The sequence below is a fragment of the Marmota monax genome, unplaced genomic scaffold (genome assembly GCF_021218885.2).
Source record: "Marmota monax isolate L192 unplaced genomic scaffold, Marmota_monax_Labrador192_F-V1.1 WCK01_AAM20220418_F8-fsc00024, whole genome shotgun sequence".
Lineage (NCBI taxonomy): Eukaryota > Metazoa > Chordata > Mammalia > Rodentia > Sciuridae > Marmota > Marmota monax.
Genome location: NW_026695224.1, coordinates 7759791 through 7775409, shown reverse-complemented (window position 1 = coordinate 7775409; position 15619 = coordinate 7759791). Strand labels below are relative to the sequence as shown.

The 15619-nt window shown below is 40.4% G+C and overlaps 1 protein-coding gene across 1 annotated transcript in view; it reads right to left on the bottom strand.

The window, feature by feature from the left end:
* Positions 1 to 15619, bottom strand: part of Fto (FTO alpha-ketoglutarate dependent dioxygenase) — a 370034-nt gene that overhangs the window by 152096 nt on the left and 202319 nt on the right. Inside the window, exon 8 of the mRNA XM_046434591.2 lies at positions 2090 to 2214. Within this exon, the coding sequence (XP_046290547.1) occupies positions 2090 to 2214 (125 nt within the window). The remainder of the gene's footprint in view (positions 1 to 2089; positions 2215 to 15619) is intronic.

Sequence of the window (15619 nt, the reverse complement as noted above, 5' to 3'; positions counted from 1 at the left end):
CTGATAGCTTTGATGAAAGTAAAATGCTGTAACCTATTGCTTGGCCTTTGGTGAGTGCTAATTATTTTCTGTCAAGGCACATTTTTCCTCATGTAATTCCAAAGTACACAATAGGCCAATCTCTGAAACCCAGGCGGCTGGGTAGGCCCTGCCGTGGATGTTTTATAACTTTCACCACACGCTGGATGGCTACTCCAGGCAATGCCTCACTCCAGACGGCCAGGGGACGCTTTGATGAGGGGAAGAGAGGGATATGGTGACTGTCTGTTTACACAGATCATATGGATGAGTCTTTGAGATAGGGCACCAGGATGGGAAACATCACATGGGGGTGAAGAAGAGCTGGGGGAAGACTGCGGTTATTCAATACTCTGAGGACACTTGGCCTTCGGCACACTGGAGACATCACCCTCTTGAAATTGTCTTTCAGGTGTTTGGTTTTAAGGGTGTCTGCAGAGTGTCAGCGGCTAAGCTCTCTCCCTCCTCCGCCCCTGCCACAAAGGACTTAAGAATTTTTGTTTCAGATGCTAGACTACATCAACTTCAACACTGGCTCCAGCTCCTGATTAAATTGTTAGCAGTAAGGGCCAGAAATGCTGAAAACAGACTCCTTTTCAAACAGGCCATTTTGGCCATGTTGTCTGAGGATTTGGTGTGTTAGGAAATTATTGTTAACAAACCAAATGCACTCAACACAGGACGGCCATGCTCAACATCTGCTCTTTCTGGACTGCGCTGTCTTTGGGAGAAAGGGTGTGGGAAAGAGATTACAGGGGAATTCTTTCTTCCTCCTTTTCCTATTTAATAAGAATCACCAGGAGGAAGATCGGATACATCGAACAGGAGGATGCCTCTTTCATGTCGCCATGCTGATGCCCTATTACTGAACAAAACGCAAGGACCTGAACGAATATAACACTTAGATAGTCCTACAAAAAGAGTCTAAAATTATGGAAAGTTAAATTGGAATTATTCAGACATTATTATAGTTGAAACTGCTTGTCATTTGCTGTAGCCACACAAGAAAAAGGGGGAATATTATTATGAGTTTTTAAATTATTATTTGCATGCAAGTCTGAATCTAGAGATAATACACATATTTGAAAAAAAAAAAGTAGCTTTCTGATATCCAATCCGAATCAATAGTTCATACTGTCTCCTTTCTTGGAAAATGCTCATCTCTTCAGCCTTGTTCAGACAAATCTATTTTTATGATAATTATTACTAGTGAAGCTATCAATTATTATAAACGCTGTTATATGAAGTCACTTGGAGAATATGACGGCCATCAATAAATGTTCTTGACTTGAGGCACACAGAATTTTTATGTATCAAATAAGATTCTGAGACAAAATACAGTACAATCTTTCCAATCCTCTCCCTCTTGCTTACAAATGGATGATGATTCTTTAATTTTTACAAACCATGGATGTAAAGGAGAGCTCTCACACTTGGAGGTACTAGTTCCAACCTTCCATGTATCAATTATCTTTTCAAAACGGAGCAGGGTAACATGCTATTCATGATGCAAGCACACTAATTCTGTAAAAAAGTGATGATTCGTAGAAACTTTCCACCAGTAACAGCTTTCTAACCACAGGCAACTCCATGTAGAAAGAAAGTAGGTTGGAGCAAAAAGTAATTCCTATCTTGGTCGATTCTAAAAATGGGGTAGAAAAAATAGACTACTTTCGAATAATCTGCTCTGCATCCAGTGACAGAAGAGCACTATGTGGATTTCCCAGACATCTGCCTGACTGAATAGCAATGCAGGCCTTCTAGACTGCTGAGTAAAGAAGAGCTTTTCAGCTTCGGGTACTTACATTACATTATGCTCAAGATGCAAACATGTATGCTAAACGTTACCCAGGGAGAAATCACATGCACATACAGACGGTGTCATGGATCATTACAATTAATGTAGGTTAGCCTAGGCAGGAGAACTAACTTTAGCTGCAAACGTCTTAAACTTGCTTATTTTTCACGGCCTCTCAAATGAGAGGGACGAGACCAGTGGTAAGGACAGGCTTAGCCAAATATAGCTCTTGTTTGTCAGGGACAACAAATCCCATTTCATGACAAAACTAACCTGGCATGCCACTCCCTCCTCAGGTTCTGGCGTGTGGTGAGCGGGGCAAGGATGGCCGTCAGGATCTCATTCCTTTGTTCGACGGGGAGCCCCTCTCTTTTAACTTCCCGAAGCACAGCATTTGTCTAGAAGAAAAGATCAAAAAAAAAAGAGAAAGAAAAAGTGAAAAATTAATAATAAAAAAAAGCCCATAAGCAAATAAGGACAGTAAATCAATGGCTTTTTTATTACAGTTCCCCTGCTAACAAATCAATACGGTAAATGATGGCCAAAAATGGCCGGCATATATTTTGTATTTAATCAATGTACATGGCACATAGGTAAACTCCAAAGCTCCATTGCCTTAAGTAACACATCAAGACACTATGCCTTCTCACTCTAATTTTCTCAGCAACCAACGATTTTTTTTTCCCTGGGAATTGCCTACCATGAGCTATTATTAGAAATGATTTTCACGTACACTTCGCTGTGAGTTGTTTGTTTTGCCTTTTTTTTAAAAAAAAAAAGAGCAGTCTCTGACTTTCACACTCTGATTCCTGCCGCCCAGCTGAGGCTTTCTGCACTGCCTTGTATTTGAATCATTACTTTCAATTTCTACCCATGCCAATGATTTTGGGGGGTAGGGGTGGGAGGAGGGGTTCCATTCATTTTCTTTGCTTGCTGCGAATTCAGATCTTGCAAAGAAAGAAACAAGCACAAAAATCACAAAGACTAGTATATCTCAACACACATCTTTAGATTTTTCTATATATTATTTTTAATTTAAAGTCAGTGTGGCTTCTTTGGAGATTTTACAACCAAGGCAATGGCTAAAAGGAATGGAACTGTCACTTTCTGGGCTCTGGGCCCTTAATACCATATACTCCTTATCTAATTGATGCAGTGTAGCTGATGACTTTCTTGCACTCATAATTGATTCTTACCGTAACATGAAAAACGACTCCTCTATGGTGTCTTACAATGTGTATCTAATATCTTCATGACCACCTAGAGAGTGGTGTGGTGAATATTTGTTGTTTCTGTTCCCTACATCCATACCTGGTCCCCTGGCAACAGCACCCAGATTACCTCTTGGGAGAGTCTTTTCCCTTGGTGTTTGTAGTCTTGGATTCTCTTATCTTGGATTTTAGACCCATGAGAAGAATGACAAAGACAGAGGAACAATTGGCGGCTATTCATCTATTTCTTTAGTTGCTGTCCCCCCATGGTCCTTGAGGTACCCCTGGTTTCTTGAACCTTCTAAGTCCAGATCATTCTCTTTCCTTTGTTAGGTTGAGTTTTCAATATCATTTAATAAAGTCTCATTTAGTTTCAATTTACCAGAAATTGATTTTATTGCTTAGAATGAAACCCTAAATGACACAAACAGATAAGGTAGGAAATGGTATCTTCATGGTGACGGATCCAAGATTAACCTGACTAGCACCAGCTGGGAAAAAGATGCTGACCTCTGCCTCTTGGTCCAGTATTGCATTGACTAGACTGTGCAGATGGACCCAGCTAAACATGCAGTCAGCTGCCCCCACAGCAACGGTGTCAGGCTCCAGCCAGAGAGAAATGCTCCCCTTCTCCAGGCAATTCCAATACCTGAAACTCTGAATCCAAGGGCTGCAAATTCAGAAACCCACTAGGGCCAGGCAGATAACATGAATGGGCTCAGCAAAGGTTACCCAGAGAGAGCACGTGATCTGTCCATAATGGCAGCCACTCTACAGTGCCTGCCAACTCCCCCATTCAGAAAAGCTGGCTTAGGAGTGCCAGGTTCATGAAGTTTCAAAACAAATAAGAAATTAATGGGGGTAGGGGTTAAATACAAAAACTCCTGATCTTGTAAACGCTATAAACTGATGTCTAAAAAAATGTTTTTAAATACCACGTGGGGTCAAACAAGATACACCAATGGGCTGGACAGAGCGTAGGCAATTGCCAATTTGTGACCTCTGATCTAAAGCTGTCTAATTTCAGAGGGCTCTGGTTATCAACGAGGATTCTAACCACAGCACTTCTCCTTGCCTGTGACACCTTATTTCACGCAGTTAAAGTTGGAAGGAGCATCAAAAAGCCATACAGTGCATTGCTACATCTTGCATACATGTTATTTTACCAAAATATAAAAAAATGTATAAAATAGAATTCCCATACACATCCAGATGGCTCCAAAACCTTGATGGGAATGGAATGAGTTTCCTCTCTGCATCTATTAGAGTGTTTTTTAAGGTCATTTAGCACTTCCATGCCTTTCACGTCACTTAAATTTTATCCACGGACCCTTAACAGCCCCCCATGAGGAAGGGGAGGAAGGATTTAAGAAAGTGAAGTTTCACAGGGCAGAGGACATGGTCTGTGCAGTTCACCACTGTATTTCTATTCTCTTTCTAACAAATTTTAATGAGCATTTGTCAAATCTATACATAAAGAAGGAACCTGAAAAATAAGTATTGCAAAAACAAAGAACCAGGGAAGGCCTTCTAAGAAATCCCTATTACATAAATAATAAATTCATAAAATAGATAAATTAAAAGAGAGTTGGGTGCTTTACCAAGGGGCTCTTCATCTCGCTAAAGGATCTGTGTCAAGGTCTTTTTAAAAACACAGATCTCCTAGTTCAGAGTTTCCCATTCTAGCACGCCCTCATGATTCTTGCCAGACATTTGCACAAGCTAAATAATTTCTAATGTTTGTCTTTAAAATGACCTAATTTTGTATTCATTAGTACATTACAGTTATATATAATAATAGGACTCATGTGACATGATCATGAATGCATAGAACACAGCTGGCTCATTCTCAATCACCAAGACTTCTCCTTCCCCTCTCCTCTTTCCTCCCTGCTGATCCCCTTTATCTACTACTGGTCTTCCTTCTATTGATTTATCATTGTTTAAATTGGTGCCTTATAGTTATACATAAAAGTGGAATTCATTGTGATGTACTCATATATGCCTATGGCCTAATTTGGTCAATTTCATTCTGCAGTTGCTCCCCTTACCCACCCTTCCACCCCTTGACCCCCTTCCTCAATTCCACACAATGGACCCATTTTTAAAACATAAAATAAATTCACTCAAAAGAAAAATGGAAAAAAAACAGGGGTGCTTGTCATAAATAAGAAAACAATCATAAAAGTAAGTATATTAAAAAAAAACCAAGCCATATGTTTATCTTATTCTAGATATTACCACTTGCTAAAGGCTCTCAGACTGCAGCAGGCCCCTCCTTTGTAAAAGAAGATATTGACAAGGGCTGGAAAATATGAAAGATGTATCGGATTTAAATGAAGACTGCCCTCATATGCATGGATGCATGGAAACGAGGCCGGGAGGGATTCACTTTCTCACCATGTGTCCTTACTACACGCAGAGTCCCCAAGTGTCAAGTGGCATCACCTGGGTAGTACCTGTGGTCCACATCCCACACTCTAGATGCAATGCCCTATGCAGTGGTTCCTAACCACCTTGTAGATAAATGTAGTACCCTGCAAGTGCAGTCTTACATGGAACTCCAATGCACACAGAAAGTGAAACTGTAGCAGTTCTCCTTGTTTCTGCTATGGAGGCCCTCCAGCCCTCTCTTTCTCTTGGGGCATCTCCTCAAAACCTCAAAGCATTGTGAAACACAATTTGCCAAGCCCAATTCAAAAAGTATTTGATTTTTTAGAAGTTTATACATGGCTGGTGGGAATGCACATTATTGTGATCCTGAAAGCCGCCTGATAGCTACTTATAAAATTAAACATACACTTAACATCAGACCCAGAAATTCCATTTTTACGAATTTATCTAAAAAAAAAATTATGTTCACACAAAAACATGCATACAAATGTTTACAGAAGCTTTGTTCATAATCACCAAAAGCTGGAAGCAATATAAATGTTCTTCAAGTGTCAATGGGTAAAATACACTGTGGTACATCCAAAAAATGGAATACTACTCAGCCCCCACAAAAAGGTAAGAGTAACTGATACATGCCACCACTTGGATAAATCTTAAAGGCACTATGCTAGAAAAAAGGTTAAATGTTGTATGACATTCTAGGAAAGGCAATACTACAGGGACAGAGGACATATTTTACATCCTAATTGTAGTGGGGTTAAATGAGTGTGTACATATGTTAAAACTTGTGGAACTGTATGCCGAGAGAGAGGGAGAGAGAGAGAGAGAGAAAGAGAGAGAGAGAGAGAGAAAGAGAGAGAGAGAAAGAGAGAGAGAGAAAGGGGCCAATTATTGTGCAAAAATTTTATAAAATTCAATTAAAAATTTCATTTCTACTACATTTTTAACAAGAAAGAATGCAGAGAACAAGTTTACAAGTAAACACATCTAATGAATAAGCAGTAAAAATACAGAGAAATATGGATGATAAAAATAAATTGATTACAAAAATTTAGTTTCAACATTAGAATACAAAAAGTGAATTTAGATTCATCATTCAGACCCTAAAATGCAGTATGTCACAAAATTTAGGGTGAAAAGAAGTCAATGCACAAAAGGAAATTCTAGAATGTCAAAAGAGCATTCTTTTGACATGGCAATTAATGGTGATATTTTTCTCTTCATACTGTGTCAGCTCCTCAAGGGTCGACTTTCCCCAGGGAAATGTTAATAGGCCATTTTCCCCATTAGTAGTAACACAGAACTGTCTTCAGATAAGCACCAATTTTCAAACAGTCCCCTAATACCAGTCTCCCCTCAAAATAGAAGAACAAGCCACAAATAGGGAACATGCCAGGGAGGAGAAATTTCATTTCAATAATGATTCTTTTTCAATAGAAATTATGGAAATGTTGCCAGATCATAAAAGGCTAGGCATATCCCTAAGAGTGCTGGGTGTTCAAATCTCACTTGTTTCCTTGCCGAGGCTCATCTCCACATCTGCAAACAGACAGGAAGAGCAGGTTGTGGTGGGGATGAGCTGCCAGGTGCATACGCCACTCTGCTCACTATTGCTTAGTTTCCTCTTAAACGTAGCTAATCTACCTTGCGTGAGGTTGCTTAACAGAAGAATTCCTGAAAGTACTTATTACTTTAAGTGAAAAACATAAAGCAGACATCAGCAACTATTAACAATCACAGCCCAAAAAAACTTCCACCTGCACCAAGAACCAGAGGCAGAATCTTTTGCATATCCCAGAAGTGGCACATCACCTTGAGGATGGGTTTTATTCTTGGAATAGGAATCAGTCCTGATTTTATTTGACCTCTCTTCATTAATGGACATCTCTCTCTGCTAGGCCACGGCCCAACACGGAGCCTGTCCTTTTTAGTCTCCTAGGTGGGGTCCTTCTTCTGCGACTCTCAACTGTTGTTATGCCAAGGTTATAACCTTCCTTCTCCTCTCGTCTCCTCTGCTTGCTCTCTATGAGGGTGATCTCTCACCCATGGCTTTAAGGGTCCCTGTAAACTAATGACATCCACGCTTCTACCCTCCAGCAGACCTTGCCACTGAGCTCTGGCTCCCTACTGCCACTTACACTGGCTGCCCCTGCTTAAATAGGCCGTTGCAGACATGACACCTCAGCCTTAACTTGCCCACACTGGACTGGTTACCTTTGCTCCCCAGACTCTTCCCTCTCTATCTACCCAGTCCTTTGCCTGGTTTTCCAGAGTGGTAACTGGCACCATTATTCATGTGACAACCCAACTAGAACCGCAGGAATCATTCAAGTCACCTCTCCTTCCCTCCCTCAATAAGCCCCTAGATCGTACCACTCTCTCCTCTACATGACTCAAACTTCATGCCTCACTGAAGCATGCAATGGCCTCCCAACTCGTTTCTCACCCCTTTCGTGAATTTCCTTGCTTCAGGTGTAACCTTTTAGAAGTCCAAGTCTGAACATGCTACCTCCCTTCCACTAATTCTGTCTTACCGACAGCCATGTTTCTAAGCTGTCTTCATGAAGCCCTGGTCTTCCAAGGAGTACCTTAGGGTTACCAAGGACACAATGCAGGTGGTTTGACCTCCAAAACCCCACTTAAACCAGAACATGGGGAGTGGGGCTGTGGCTCAGTGGCAGAGCACTTGCCTAACACATGTCAGGCACTGGGTTTGATCCTCAGTGCCACATAAAAATAAATGTATAAAATAAAGGTACTGTGTCCAACTTTAAAAAAAAAAAAACACACTCAAAGCACCTCTGTTTTTATATGCTTCAATTATTGGCATTTAAGAGATATGAAAGAATAATTTGGTTTTGTTGTTGTTTGTTTTTTATAGAAAGCTCAAATTCTTTTTTTTTTTTTTTTTTTTTAATTTTTTATTGTGGGTTGTTCAAAACATTACAAATTTCTTGACATATCATATTCCACACTTTGATTCTAGTGGGTTATGAACTCCCACCTTCACCCCATACACAGATTGCAGATTCACATCAGTTACACATCCATTGATTTACAAATTGCCATACTAGTGTCTGTTGTGCTCCGCTGCCTTAAATTCTTTAGCCTGGCATAACACAAACAAAAAAAATCAAAAAGTCTTGATACAAGTCCTGCTTACCTCTCAAATTTTATCTCCTGCCAAGAGTTATTCTTCTATTCCATAAAACACACGGCTGTTCTATACTCTACATTTATCACACCCTTGTTTAATCTACAGTTCCTACTCATTCTTCAAAAAAACATTTCCCTTGTAAAGTCTACAGTGAGCCTAATCCATGTACCAAATTAAGTAGAGCTGATCACGTGTTTTCTGCGCCTCCAAGCATCTCATACACCACCTGGCGCTCCACTGCACTAAGGTACTCATCCAGATGTCTGCTCCTCTGGACTGTGAGCCCTCCTAGAACGGACAGGGTCCATGACCATTCCAAGGCACCTAGTATGGCCACATGCCATCAAAGTAGACTCCTGATGATGTTTGTGAATAAATGAAGACAAATGACATACCAGGGCAGGACTGGGGAATAAGGCAAAGGATCAAGCAAAGAATACTATTCAAGTCAAAAATATTAACTGAAATAAGCCTTGATTTGATTCAAAGTATTCCTGAAGGTAATTATAGGAAAGATATTGTAAAAACCATTTTTATGCAAAAAAGGGGAAAGAATCAAGAAAAATAAACATGCACCTTTACTAGAAAACTACTTAAGCCAATAATCATTTGGAGAGATATTTCTAAAAAATATAGTTTTGCTATACTATGATCATATTTAATATCTTCCTAATAAGCCAAAGAAAGAAGTCTACCTTTCTCCATTTCAAATAGAGAAAACTATTTTGGGCTCTGGCAACACACAGCATACTAAGGACCCTTGAGAATTCCCCAGGGTCTTTAGTTTCTCTTGGCTCAAAATTTGATGCACAACACCAAAGCAAAAAAATCTACAACCAAAGAGTCAGAGAGACAGAAATATTGAGGTAAAGAAAAACCAAAACTCTAAGGTCCACTAAACTTTAGGCTTAAGTTTCACATTTTTCTTAAAAAAAAAAAAAAATTCTCCCAATTCTGAATTTAAACAGAGCAATCCAGCTAATTGTTGCTGGATATATTGGTACATTCAGTAACTTTCAGGGTTCCCCAGTTCTACAACATCATGCAGAAGTTTTTCACAGAGGGTTTTTAGAGAGGAATCACTCTGAGATCTCAAAGGAGAACTGCACGTGCACTCTTTACTAATAATTCTATTTACGTCTTTAATTCTTTGGGGTCCTCTCTGACATGGAGTAACAGCTTCTGTTAGGCCTTTAACTCCCAAACTCAGGTTTAATCTTTCTTACACATCACAGAACTTGGAGCAAATGCACAGAAACGGAATGACATTTCACAAACATGGCTAGTAGTTCCTCTGTTTAGTTTATTAAAACAAACAGACAAATAAACAAAAAAAAGAATTTTCTGCTACCATTTTTGCAATTTCAGAAGGCCTATCGATGCCAGGACCCCAGAAGTGCATACCTTTCTCACCTTCTATCTTCACCTTCACCACCAGCAAGGAAGTAATACTGTCATTATGGGAAAAAGGCCACTCCTGACACTCTTCATATACATAGCTGTCTCATGTTAAGGTTGTATTTCCCCTCTGCACACACAAATTACAAAGATATGCTCTGACTGATAATGAGGGCTAGGGTTCAACTTGTGAAGAAACTTGGTTTAAGATGTTATCAGCTGGGAAAGCTATTTCCTCACATCAATGCTGCCACAGGCTGTCAAAACCCAACCAGGGCTCCCCTCTTCAAAAGTCCAGGAGCACTTTATTTTTTTCTTCTTTCCTTTCCCCCTCCCCCTTTTTTTCTTTCCTCTTCTTTTTCTTTTTTTTTTTCTAAGAAGAAAGGCACAGAACCCACTGAGATAGCCTTAGTCCCATCAAAGAAAGGTCGATCTCAGGTCTTCCTTCATTTACTGATTGTCAGTTTAAGATGGCTCTTTTGTGAGGCCTCTGTGGCTCAATGCTGAGTGATGCCTTCACATTTTCTAAACTGGACTGGGCACCACCAAAGATTTCCAGCATGCTTGGATCCATGGCCTGCAGAACAAATAAACATCCCTTGCAACTCTTTTGCCTACGTTATCTCCCTCTCCAGGAGCAGGAGGTTTTGGGGGTGCCAATGTTTACACAGTGTTAAAACTTTCTTTCCCCTGTTTCCTGATTTTGAGAAAACACATCCTGGATGACCTCGGTGAAGAGATAACACCAAGTCACCGCTGGGTGCCTGTCTACTGGACTACTTGAGGCTGCTGTCCTCGACCCCCTCCCTCCCCCACCCCTGGAGCCTGCTCCCAAGGAAAGCGATAAGTGGGCTGCCTTGAAAGGGAGGCTCAAAAGCAGACCTCTCCGAGAGGCTGCAGACAAAGGAGCCTTTTATTCCCACCTAAGACACACTTGGTTCTGCTCATCTCAAAGACCCACTTCAGTGAATGAATGTCTCAGCAGAGTTCACCAGATGGGGGTCCTCCAAAACATACCAGTAAGGCATATTCAGCATTTTTCCATCATGGACTAGTGCACTAGGAGAGTTAGCTGAGAGTAATCGAGAATGTCTGAGGGAAAAGAATTCAGGAGGAAAAAAATGTGTCTTTGATTAGTTTACTCATTTGTAGAGGAATGTAAGTAAATAACAGCAACTAGTTTCTAAAACTGTTGTGAAGATTAAATGAGATAATCCACATAAAGCACATAGCCCAATGATGGTCATATACGAAATACTTGATAAATGTTAGAAATTACTATTACTACCTAAAAAATTGGGAATATCACCAAAATAAAGATATTGATTGTTTAAAAAAACCTTAAACACTGCATCCATGACTTTTGAACGATAACTTAATTCTGATTTTTTTTTGGTACATGGTTTCTACCATGTTTTTCCTCCTACTAGTAGAGAAATCCCTGCACCTCATCCTGTATCCCTGCGAGCCAGGGAGCCACAGCAGCCTGCCAGGCACTGCAGGCAGTCTTGGGGACAGCGGTGTGGATGACCACTGGAATGTTCAGGCTGCTGGAGGGAAAGATGGTCTGCCTCCACACATTTAGCCCGGAACACCAGGGCAGTGTACACAGCCAGACCTCAGAGCTTCAACTGGCAACATTGGTGTTTCCGATGAAGGTGAAAAAATAGTCCACGTGTTTGTCAAGGAAAAGAAAAATAATAGTAAAGAAAGAAAGAAAAGGGGGGAAAAGGGTGAAGAAGGGGGAGAAAATGTGTTGTTTATAGAAGCCAGCTGCTTGGGCCATGGCGCCAGCAGCCCCTCATCCTGCTATTTTACACTGCAACCCCACTGCCCTCACTGGCACAGGTACAACGAAATGTTGACTTCAATGCTTCAGAGAGCACTCGACTGATTTTGTACATGATTAATTGCCAAAGACATGGCTGGCCATATGGAACAGAGAAAGCATCAAGTAATTCATACTTCTGTATGTGATCGCTTGGCCCCTGTTGTTTTAATGTACAGGAAAGAGCTAGTATAGCACAGCCCTGGTGTCTTGCCCCTGACAGCCCATTAAGAAATCTCAGAGCACCTAGTCAAAGTTATGCTGTTGGCTTTTCAATAGCAGCCTAATAAAACAGAAGCAAAGCTTTCCAACTAGTCTTAAATCTTTCACATACAGTACATTAACTACTGTGGCTGAAACAACGGGCTTCTTATGATAGGAAATGGGGCTTGATTTCTAGTCTCTGCATATTTACTGAGGACTCCCCCACAAACTTTTTTTTTTTAACCTTTCTGGAGTTTACAAAATCATTGTTCTTTTTTTCCCCTCTGTTTTCCAAATAGCCTAATAGATTCGTTGGTTTCAGTCGAGTTGACTCTCCATCACTGTTATGTGCAGTCTATAGAATAAAGTTGATTTGTGGAGAGGGAAAGACACCCCATCATTATTCTTACCCAGGAATCATGCTAGCTTTTAAAGCATTAGCTTCCTTTAAAAACACAAGAGAACTTCCACAATGGGGGGAAGTCTCACAAATATACTTTTGTAACCCTTACTGCTTTCCCATAACTCTGGGAAATGAATCCCCTGGATGTGGGAAAGAATATAGTTATTTTCCAGTTGTTGTGCTGTTGGCTGGTGACACTTACAGGCAAGGTAAGAAGGTGTCACCTTTAGTGTAGTTCTACCCCGACTTGCAGTTCCTTAGCTTTACCTGCTCCTCAAATCCTTGCGGCTTCTAGTGACTTCTATATATACACATTTCTTCAATGTCTTCCTTTCAAGAATTTCAAATGACAGCATTAAAAATTATGACACCCTCAGAGGCTTCCTTTGTCAGCTCTGACACGTGTTGATGGGGATGACTTTGTTGCTACTTTCCATTACAAAATATTTATACAGTATCTTTTGTCTGTGGATTTGGAGGTGTTGCAATTATTCTCCCAGCAGAAGACTCCATATATGGGAAATTCCACTTGGCTGCGTGTTCATCAGCAGGACTGTAATTGCCTCCTCTGCTGAAATGAACTAACAATCCATTCAGAGCTTCAGGCCAATGGGAAATTCTCTGCCTCCCTACTGCCTCTCCCTCTTTGGAATATGCTGGTGCTTTCCAGAATGAGCCACTCCACTAATATAAACAGTATCAGGAAACAGAAAGCATGAGCGAGGCTCTTGGGGAAAAAAGAAAGACAACAGCACTGAAACTGACTCAATAATAGGTCAGTGAAGACCCAACCCAAGACCTCTGCAAAGACAAGCAAAGTGTTCTCTTGGCTATATTCTATGAAACTGTTTTTGTTTAATTATGGTATGCTCTATAAAGTATGATGATAATATAATTCCCATTTTGCAGATATGCGTCAGCCGCAGAAGTGGTAGCATGCTAATTCTGTAAATCTCTAGTTTACTGTTACTGTGACAGTAGCTCTAATGGACAATACATAATAATTTAAATTAGATATATGTATACTTGGTAAAAAGTCATATATAAAGGTATCATTCTAAAATATCACCAATGGAAATAAACCCAGCAGAGCTGTAAAACCTTCAATAAAAAATACATTAAAAGTTTCAATCTTCAGCCGTGGTACATAGCAATACTATCTGGATCTAGAATTCTGCTGGACATACCTACATATTTCATATAATGAACTAGAATGACAGATGACTTTGCTCCAGCTGTTTTAAGCACCCCTTGTCTTATCTTTGCCTTTTCATTTTATAAATAAAAACAAGAACTCTCCCAACCCAACCAACACATACACACACACACATACACACACGCACGCACATGCACACGCACACTTAATTTCCAGAACCACATCTCAGAATCTGCACTCATCTGTTCACTGGCTTAACTGTTAATTGAAGATGAAGCAATGGCTAACTACACCAAGCACTAAATAATTGGGCCACTGATGATGTTTGGCCTAAGAGTAGCTTAGCACCTTCCAATCCTTGGGCAAGTGAAAAGTTATCCAAGATCTCCATCAAATCAGCTCCCTCCTTCCCCCAAACATCAGTAGCACAAAGACTGAAGTGGTCTGCCGTGCACACTGGATTATATGAAGTGTAAAACATTGGAGGAGAGGGGGTGGAGGGAGGCCTTTGAAAGGGAACGGGAAAAAGAAATCACACTTGCAAGAGGATCCAGCTGACAGCTCAGTCCCTAACAAGTGAGACAAGTGAATATGTTGGGAAACATTGTGAATGCAGGAAGAGCCGGGCCTTTTGTCTGCAGCCCTACAGTGTGTCTTTAACCCAACTGCTGCCTGCATCACTGAACATATGTTTTCTACACAAGAACTGAAGCAGAAAGACTCTTTGTTATAATTCACTCCTTTGTATATATCTGCCCCCCTTCTACTCTCTGCTTCTTTCAGTAACATCCAAACCAAAGCCCAAGTAGAAATTTTAACAGCTCAGGAGAGTAAAGCCAGAAGGCCCAGCAGAGACCTTACTCTTGCACCCAGGCTTAGAGAACTGGTTCTAAGTTGCAATAAGAACATGAGCTACATTTACTTAATGCTTCCGGTCTTCCAAGCCAACAAGCATTCCCTTAACATTGTCCCATTTAATCCAGGCAACATCATGTAAGAGACATCTTGATTTTGAAATGAGGAAAGTGAGGCACAGAAAATAAATTCCTCCCCGAAGCTACAAGGCAAGAGTTTGGTTTTCGAGATGTGCACTTGGAAGTACCTATGGAATTTGCAACAGACAGGGGTTTGGAGCTTGAGAGAAATGTATTCCTAGAAATTAAAGATTTGGGGGAATATTACATGTGCACATGGGATTCTGCACTTTTAACATCAATTCATCTGAGCTGGAATCTACACTGTACAGAATGTAAACATAAGCAAAGCTGATGAGTGGGTTTCTCAGCTCTTGGCTGTAATGAAGAAAAGGTTGTGTTTGGTGAGTCAGGAGTCCTCCTTATCTTTGAGGATAAGGTTCTGGATGGCCAACTGACTTAGTGGCCAAGTTGGCCCTGGATCAGTTACTTATTCTCCCCAGACCTCAGTTTCTTCATCTGTAAAATGAGGATATTTATAGTACCTCCTTCAGAGGGTTGACAGGATTCATTTTTCACACAGAAGATCCTTAGAGAAGGACCTGACACATGATAACTAGCCAATACGTGTGGGCTGCTTATTTCCCCTAGAACTCTGCTACTGAGATGTAGAATAAACCTAGAGTGCTGGCCACTTTGAGCCACATTAGAGCTTCTAAAATCAGTCTTCACTTTTATATTGGCAAAGCCGTTCTTTATTTCTCCCTCTTGTCCTGTTCAACATTAACAGTGCATCTCTAACAGATAAGCTGATATCTCTTACCCTGAATGCTTTCTGGATAATGATGGTAATAATGATATAGCAGCTAACATTACTGAGCACATTATACACACCAGGTGCCCCTCACATGACCATCATCATTGGATCCTAATAATAACTCCATGAGATGAACTTCTTATTTAATTCCATTTTGCGGATTTAAAAAAAAATGGGACTCAGAAAGGTTAAGTAATTTGCCAAATTTTATTTCATTAATAAGCAATAGAGCCACATCTAACTCAGGCATCAGATTCCTATGCCTGGAGCTAATATGTATGTAAACTTACACTTTGCAAAGTGTTTTTGTGAACATTATCT